The sequence below is a fragment of the Fusarium mangiferae genome (genome assembly GCF_900044065.1).
Source record: "Fusarium mangiferae strain MRC7560 genome assembly, contig: FMAN_scaffold002, whole genome shotgun sequence".
Taxonomy (NCBI): Eukaryota; Fungi; Ascomycota; class Sordariomycetes; order Hypocreales; family Nectriaceae; genus Fusarium; species Fusarium mangiferae.
In genome coordinates, this window is record NW_024573922.1 from 298,454 (window position 1) to 306,499 (window position 8,046).

The 8,046-nt window shown below is 49.1% G+C and overlaps 4 protein-coding genes and 1 non-coding gene across 5 annotated transcripts; 1 reads left to right on the forward strand and 4 right to left on the reverse strand.

The window, feature by feature from the left end:
- Positions 1 to 322: 322 nt before the first annotated feature.
- FMAN_06681 (uncharacterized protein) lies at positions 323 to 1,612 on the reverse strand (the record flags this gene model as incomplete). The annotated part of the gene is made up of 1 exon (XM_041826506.1): positions 323 to 1,612. The coding sequence occupies one exon, from the start codon at positions 1,610 to 1,612 to the stop codon at positions 323 to 325; it is 1,290 nt and encodes a 429-aa protein (XP_041677563.1).
- A 439-nt stretch (positions 1,613 to 2,051) lies between these two features.
- Positions 2,052 to 3,275, reverse strand: FMAN_06680 (uncharacterized protein; the record flags this gene model as incomplete). The annotated part of the gene is made up of 3 exons (XM_041826507.1): positions 2,052 to 2,761; positions 2,809 to 3,180; positions 3,227 to 3,275. 3 exons carry the CDS (start codon positions 3,273 to 3,275, stop codon positions 2,052 to 2,054), a joined length of 1,131 nt encoding a protein of 376 aa, XP_041677564.1.
- A 535-nt stretch (positions 3,276 to 3,810) lies between these two features.
- On the forward strand, positions 3,811 to 5,097 carry FMAN_06679 (related to dehydrogenases and related proteins; the record flags this gene model as incomplete). Its single annotated transcript, XM_041826510.1, has 4 exons — positions 3,811 to 4,111; positions 4,159 to 4,265; positions 4,318 to 4,704; positions 4,756 to 5,097. The coding sequence occupies 4 exons, from the start codon at positions 3,811 to 3,813 to the stop codon at positions 5,095 to 5,097; spliced, it is 1,137 nt and encodes a 378-aa protein (XP_041677565.1).
- A 137-nt stretch (positions 5,098 to 5,234) lies between these two features.
- Positions 5,235 to 5,329, reverse strand: tRNA. The gene is made up of 2 exons: positions 5,294 to 5,329; positions 5,235 to 5,270 (listed from the first exon to the last, which is right to left on the reverse strand). It is a non-coding gene; the product is annotated as a tRNA-Ala (tRNA).
- Positions 5,330 to 5,877: 548 nt separating this feature from the next.
- On the reverse strand, positions 5,878 to 7,752 carry FMAN_06678 (uncharacterized protein; the record flags this gene model as incomplete). Its single annotated transcript, XM_041826511.1, has 1 exon — positions 5,878 to 7,752. The coding sequence occupies one exon, from the start codon at positions 7,750 to 7,752 to the stop codon at positions 5,878 to 5,880; it is 1,875 nt and encodes a 624-aa protein (XP_041677566.1).
- Positions 7,753 to 8,046: the final 294 nt, after the last annotated feature.

Here is an 8,046-nt window from a genome sequence, read left to right on the forward strand (position 1 = left end):
TAGGCTTACTTAGGTTGGTGAGATGCTGCGACCCGGCGTCCGAGGCTCTTACGTGAGAATGGCGGTCTCATGTCTGTATCTCGATCGAGCGGTTTCAGCCCAGTCAGCAGTGGCTAAGATAAGTGCGCAGAGGCCATCTTCCGAACGATCGCATGGACAGGCAGGAAGGGGACATGTCACGCGGTAATATCTCGGCTATGCCAGACGTCGCAGTCGTGATCAAGATCTATATCATTTCAGCTAATATACACAAACAAGATCTGTCTGGGGTTCTCGTATCAATAGGTCGCTGATTGAAGGTCGCGCCTTCAAGAACGGATATTCAATACCACTTGAGCGCATTCGCCCATAGCAGGTCCCACATCCTCGGCACATCCCCACCAGCCTCCACAGCCTCAGCCCACTTGACGATATGCTTCAAAACGGCGACGTCGTCACAAAATTGCACCGCAAAGTCAAAGTCCCTCAGCAGTTGTGTCTTTTTATGAATGTCCATCCAGCGCGGGTCAAGCCGCTCCATTTCTCCAAAGAAGACCTCTCGCAAGCGCGTGGTTTCGTACTGGTGTAGATGCTTGTAGTATAGTTCGGACATCTCACCGTGTGCGTCATGGCGGTATCGTCTGCGATCAGGTTCAGTCCATCGGGGTTGTTCAAAGAGGAATTGGGGGATGCCGCAGGCTTTCCAAAGGGGCACGACGGACACACACTCCCAATCGACAATGCCTGTGATGTTGCCTGCATCGTCGATAAGAATATTGTTCCCGTGTAAGTCATCGTGGTAAAGAACAGTGGTTTCTGTTTCCGCGTGAAATGGAAAGATGCGTCGGATCAGTTGCAGCAATCTCTCGGCGAGGCCAAAGGTTCGTGCAGCATCATCAATCTCCTTTACCGCATCGCAGTCGAGATCTTCCTTTCCACACCACTTTGCCATCGTCGCTGTCGCATCCCTTTTGGTCGCCTCAAGCCGCGCTGCAAACCACTCGCTGCTGTTCCGAAAGGGTCCTCGGTTAATGTCGGATTTGTTGATAGGGCCGTAGAAAAAGCAAGTCGACACAATTGGGCCGGGCCTCGGTAGTTCGCCTGCGCATATGGGAGGGTAGATGTTTCCGATGCTCGCGAACTTCACGCGAAAAAGAGAAGCTATGAAACATGCGATCTGGCGAACTGTGTCTGTTTTCTGGGGGATGGTAAGATGCCGCCATGTATCCTGCATCCGCGCGCCTGGAAGCTTGCTCATCAAGATCCATTCGTAAGTAACGGGAGAACCACGCGACGCATCGTAATGAATGACTTTCGGGATCGGAAGGTCTGTGATCGTGGAAACCCATTGGATCGTAGCAACTTCACTCATGGTCTTGTTCTGTGGATCGACGGGGAGCGCGACACGCAGCAACATCGGGGCCTGGTCGTTGACCTGAACTTCGTAGAGTTTGTTGAAGCAACCTTCAGCAAAATGCTTGATGCGGACGTTGTCGCTGTGAAAAAGCGCTTGAATCGTCATTCTCATATTGTCAAAATCAGGCTGGAACTCCCATCGCGGGGTGAAGCCAAGATTGCAGTCTTCCAAGTAAATGTCGGCAAGAAGTGAGGCACCGGATCCTGAGGTCGGCATCGTCGCGCGCAAGAGGCAGAATCAAGAAGCAAATGTCAATCAGGTTCAAGATCAAGTTTCGCTGGCGTGTTCAAAAAAACGAGACGGTGATGGAAGAGGAAAAATGAAGAATGGAAGGAATCATGGTCAAGATAAGGCATTCGCGATGGGCAGTTGCTTTCGGTGGGTGACTCAGTCAACATGGACTGCATGTTTGCGACAGTGACAGTGCATCGCGTCTGCATCTCTTTGAACAAACAATTTCAATCATTGTCGGTTTGTCACGGCCGAAGCGAAACTCTGAGAGGTTATTTGCTCCCGCTTGTGGTCGCCTGAGGTCAATGAATGGAGGAAATTGGCGGCTGTTTAATCTAATTGGCAGCAACTTTATTTGTCCCCACGGTGAGTGACTAAATGCCGCTATTATTGATTGCCTCAAGCCTCAGGCCACGATGTATCCCTAATTCTCATCCTGTGGATACTTCAGCCCATTTACAGCTCTAATCTCATCCATCAACTGCATCAAACGAAGCGTCTCGTCCAACGGAACAACATCGCTCTCCGTCTTTCCCGCCGCAATGTCTTGCGCGACAGCATCAGCTTCCCAGTAGAATCCCAACGTTCCCTCGTGGCGCTCCACGTTGAACACGCGCGTGGTCCTGGTATCGGCTGCAGGAGGTCCCGGGCGCTCTCCTTCAGTGACGCGGAATCCCCCAGGGACACTGACTGCGGGACCAAACAGGGTGATACTCCCATTTGTACCTTGGATGTAGCCGAATTCGTCGGGGCCTCGATATCGGAAGCTTGAGGTGCACACTCCTGTTTTGACGCCTCCGTTGGCGGAGGGGTATTCGAGAATAACCGTATTCGCCGCGTCGATGCCATCCACAATGTCAAGAGACGACAGGACCTTCGTCGGTTTCGGATGATCTTTTCCAACCTTCCAGTCACCAAGAATGATTGAAGCAAACGTTAGTGTGTAAAAGCCGATATCAAGCAAAGCTCCACCACCAAGGGCGGGGTCTTTGAGACGGTGATTGTCGGGCAAGCTGCTTAGATCAAACTTGTTTCCGAAATCAATGGAAAGTCGCTGCACTTCACCGATTGACTTCTTGACAATGATCTCTTCGTGTAGCGCCTCAAAGAGGGAACAAAACCTCACCCAAGCAGCTAACAAACATTAGCAAGCAGTCAAACAAATGAGGGGCTGAACAGACCCTCCATGACAAAAACACCCTTTTCCCTCGCCGCATCAACAATATCTTTCGCCTCTTTCGCATTTATCGTAAAAGGCTTCTCGCACAGAATATGTTTGCCCGCTGCGATAGCATCAAGGCAATTCTTTCTATGCAGTGAGTGCGGCGTTCCGATGTACACAATATCCACGTTTGGATCGTCATAAACACCCTGATAATCTGCGTAGACTTGGGGCTTTGGCTTATCGGGTGCTTTCTCCCAGAGCTTCTCCACGAACGAAGTGCCTTTCTCGACAGAAGATGAGCCGATGGCTGCGATGGTATGTGCTGCTTTGGCGTCGGGACGCGTGGCGAGGAGGTCGCACAGAAACATTGAGGAGACCCATCCTGTGCCTGAATGAAAGTTAGCTTAGGAGAGTCAAGTAGACGTAAGTCGTACCTAGGATGCCCCATCGCAGGTGAGGTAGAGAGTCTGCTGAGCTGGCCATCTTAAAATGTGATGTTCAAAATCCTTCAGGTATCCAGAGTCTCAGAAATGCGCGATATGAAGTAGGCGGTCGTTATAAGGTAGATTTGCGGGACCCGCAAATACTGGTTTACTGTTCGGGTTAGTGGTCACCGAAGTACGGCAGTGGGTGTTCAAAGCCTCGAGATTTTCAGCATTTCAGACGATCTTATCCATTCCCTCAGCCGATCTCGGAGTTTGATAGTTTGCTGACCGTTAAGACCGAATATTTGAGACGTTCTTGGCATTTTAATGTCCCTCGCGGAGTAGCGGATCTATCACCGATACTCCCCGAAGAGCGGGGTTGTGTCATGATACCATCTCTGCTCCACCAAGGATAAAATCAATGCGGGGACAATCCATCAGTGACGCTATAGTTAGCCGGGTGAATAATAAGATGCGGCACAAAAGGGAAGTTGATTTGTAAGTCAACGTTAGATAAAACCCCAGTGATCGATCAGATAAAAGAAGTCTCTTGTATTTCACAAATTAAAGTTATTGTAAACAGCTTCTGGATCATGGCTCCTATCAAAGTTGGTGTCGTAGGCTACGGCAACTCAGCCAGGAGCTTTCACTTACCGTTTATCACTTCTATTCCAGACTACGAAGTTATCGCTATTCTTCAGAGAAAAGAAGCACCAGCCGATCCGTCGTCCGCAGAGAAGGGCTCGCACTGCACCGTTGACTTTCCTCAGATCAGGCATTATCGCGCAGCTGAGGAATTCTTCGCCGACAAAGATATCCAGTTTGTTGTTGTCGCGACACAGCATGATACCCACGCATCTTTCGCAGAGCAAGCGCTTAACGCGGGCAAGCATGGTGAGCAGCGCTTTTCAGGGCTGGGGTAAAACTAACATACGATCTAGTGATTGTGGACAAGCCTTTTGCTGTTTCGGCTGAAGAGGCGGATAAGGTGATCGAATTAGGTGAAGAGAAGGGTCTCATTCTTACTTGCTTTCAGAATCGACGATGGGTAAGCGCTTCAAGTCTGTATTCTTCTAAATCGAATTCTAATCATGTCACAGGATGCAGACTTTCAGACCCTTCGCCACCTCATTAATAAAGGTGCACTAGGCGATATCAAAGAAGCCGAATTGCACTATGACTTTGAATCACCACCATGGCTGTCCAAAATAGGAGCCAAGTACACTCCAGGGTCTGGCATGGCCTTTGGCCTAGGTACGCACAGCATCGACCAGGCGCTCGTTCTCTTTGGCCGACCCAAGTCTGTGACTGGGTTCTTCCGCGTCCAACGTGACGCCGAGAGTGAAGTCGAAGACTCTTTTACCATTATTTTACAGTATGATGGCGCGCAGAAAGATCTGCTGGTCACAGTCAAGACAGCTGTGACGACGCCGATGGCACAGCAATTGAAACAGCTCGTTCGCGGAACGAAGGGTTCTTTCATCAAGGTGAGAATTAAATCATTTTACGCAAGTGTTTGATTAACATTTTCATTTTAGTTCCAAAAACATAGCTTTTGTGCAACAGAGGATGGCATTGCTGCTGGTCTCAAGCCGCTTGATGAAGGCTTTGGTGTGGAGTCTGATGAACTGCGGGGTATTCTCACCACTTACAAAGAGTTCGACGGAAAGTTTCAGAAGTACGACCCTGAGATCAAGAAGTATGCTGGTCGATATCCAAGTTTTGCAGGTCGATGGATGGGATTGTATGAGAATGTCGCTGATGCGATTAATGGCAAGGCAGAGTTGGAGGTCAAGCCAACGCAATCACGGGATGGTTTAAGGGTCATTGAGCTTGCGAGGGAATCGCACCAAAAAGGTGCCACAGTTCCTTGGTCATAAATGAAAAGTGCTCGTCCAGTCGATAAAACCCAGACGATAAAAAGAATACGGCCTGCCAGTATTGCTCGATGGGCAATGGGAATTGCCTGGTGAAAATCCAAAAAGAGAGGATAATAGCGGGCTTTAACCGCCTAAGTTGGACGAACAGGGAATCGAACCCTGGACCACTCCCAGATTTGTTCAGGTGACTGAATTATGCTAAGGGAGTATTATACCACTAAACCATTCGCCCGGAATGGGATTTGTTGAAGTATTCGACGGTAATGCAACTCAGGTTTGCCTGACCGAGCCTGCCTTTATTGACAGCGCGTTTCCTGTTCAAAATTGGGGCATTCTTCGAATGGTGTGCACCGGAAAGTCAACTCTGAGCATACATTAATAACTGTCACTCACAAAACGAAAGGGACTTGTCTGGTGACTGAGCTACATAAGTCACTGCCGTCAATCAAGGCACACCAGTCTTGCAGCTTTTCTAACTACCCTAGGCACGAGCTGTATGTGGGTCGGCGCTTTCAAAGGTCTCTGAGTGCTCCAGCGTCGTAATGCATATCGTCTATAATAATCTGGCGGTAATGAATTCCAGAAATGGGGTATTATTAATTATTAATTTTTGGTTTTATAGTTTTGAGATACGAAATACTTTTTTTGGTGTTCTTTACTTTTGTGGCCTGGAGGCTGAAGCCTTTTTGGACCCCTCAACCTTATCACAGATACGAAATACGATGGCCGGTATGAAGCCCATACTCTCGTGGGGTGGCGATGGAAGAGAGTTGAGTAAGGCTAAGCATCAGGCCTGCTTCGAAAGTGTATCACAGCCGAGGGCGAGCGATGACAAGCAGTTTTCATATTCCCGACAACTACTGGGTCCCAAAAATGTTGGGCTGTGTGTACCTCTTGCCTGGTAAGGGCCGCCATTATCTCGCGATATGCCCAAGCTCGTTTGTCTCCTCTGCCTTGCGCGGTCGTGACTTTCTGGTGATATGCTGCGTCCATCTTGCAGCGGCCAAGCAACTTGAAAAGGAAATTGTAACGATCCAAACGTCTCATATCTTGCAGCATTCGGAAAACACTTGGCCCGCTACAAACAAAGTGGTTGACAAGCTGGCCGATGTCTTCTTCCGACGGAAGGAAAAAGGCATAGTTTCGACCCCGGAAGGAAAGGCCCTGATGTCGCTTTTGGATGGCAGCACTTATCCAACGATGATAGGAGTGGTTTAGGAAAAGCGCAATGCTATAGAATCGCGTGATGATTTCGCCTGGTATGCCATCTTCTTCAAGGAAGCTCTGCCGTATGGCGTTGTCACCGTCAGATGAAATGGCATACTCAGAGAAGAAAGCTGTGCAGTAAGCATCGTACAGACAGATTGCGTCCATGAACCTTTTCCTTTCAGTTTCAGATAGAACTAGGTTTCTAGCAGTAAGAGACGGTCCGGGGTTATGTACCCTTGCTTGATGCGCGTAGCTTGTCATCACTCTTTCTGCTGTGTCAAGGGTGTCTGAAATGAACTCGAGGAGCCGAAGACTGTAAGACGAATGGAGCAAAGGCCCCCTCGGAGAGAATTTCAACATTTCCTTGACAGATATATCGGCAATGGCCTTGAGATCTTCAGCACTCTCGACAACACTCTTAGATTCCATATTGCGGAGCCGCGCTGCCATCAGACAGCTGTGGGGCATATCGCCACCGAAGCGAAACCTCATTCTCTGGGTGATATGGCTGACGATCTGATGTCGGTTCCAGGAAAACGGTTGAAGAAACACTGGTGATGAACTGATCAGAGAAAAAAGGTCTTTCGGCTCCGTGAAGAAGGTCATGATTCCGACGCGAATGCACTCTGGCAAGTTTGCGATACTCGAACTCCTGGGACCGAAGTCGCCAGGTTCAGTCTCCATAGCTGTGTACATGATAGATTGGAATTCTAGGGCTTTCAAAAAGCCGACGTCATGTTCAGGGGTAGATGAGGACTTGAGCCAACCCACCGCACGGTCCTGTGGGCTGGGAAGAGGAGTGGTCTTGATCGCACGGCGCAGCTGTTCCTGGAGAACAGCAGAGTCTCCAGGCTTGATATAAGACGACGTGCTATTGAAATAGGTGTCCATCTCAAGGGGGAAAATGCTCTGTTGTCCAAAGACAAGGGGGAGTTTGGGGCAAGAGGAGGCAGGAACCCGAGAGTTCTCTGATGAAAGGGAATTGACATCAGACTCTGAACAGTTTTGAACGGATACCGAGAGAGGGCTTTGCGAAAAACACTCTGCACGGTGGCTTCGCTCTCTAATTGACAGAGGTTCTTCCTCGGAGCCTGTGGTGCTTGAAATGGGGCTCTGGGGCGGAGAGTCAAGATTGGAATCGGTGCTTGAGAAGACATGCTCACTGCATGTGGATGAATCATAGGTTGTTTCAGGCGGAGACAGTGGAGCTGTGTATGGAAGGTCATTGGTTTTCTTGGGCATCGGAACATCCACCCCATACAACGTGTAAGTTGGATAATCGGGGAAATCATCCTGTTGGAGAGGTGGAGTAGGAGGCCGAGGCGCGGGTCTGCAAGAATACAGCTGATGTGTCCCGATCTGATCTTGTTCCATGCTCGGTCGTTTCTCTGAATCATCCTTGTTGTCCTCAGGAGAGTTGTCATGCCGGCAAGCAGCTCGCTTCATGAGCTTGCAGCGCGTTGGGTGTGGTGGTGTTGTTGAAGGGTCTGTAAATGGAAATGATCCTGAATCACTTAGATCAAATCCAGTATTGTATGACAGTTCAGCCCATACCTGTCAGGGTTGTTGATGGTGTGATAAGGATATCCTCAGTTAAAGGTTAAATAAATATATTCGCTGTGTCTACAAAAAAAAAGGTGAAGGATTATTTCTCCATAGGGGAGGGAACATGCAATTCTTATAGAAGGTGCTGAAGTTTAATACGATATGCCTTTTTGTTAAGATTTGTGTGCCTATCGT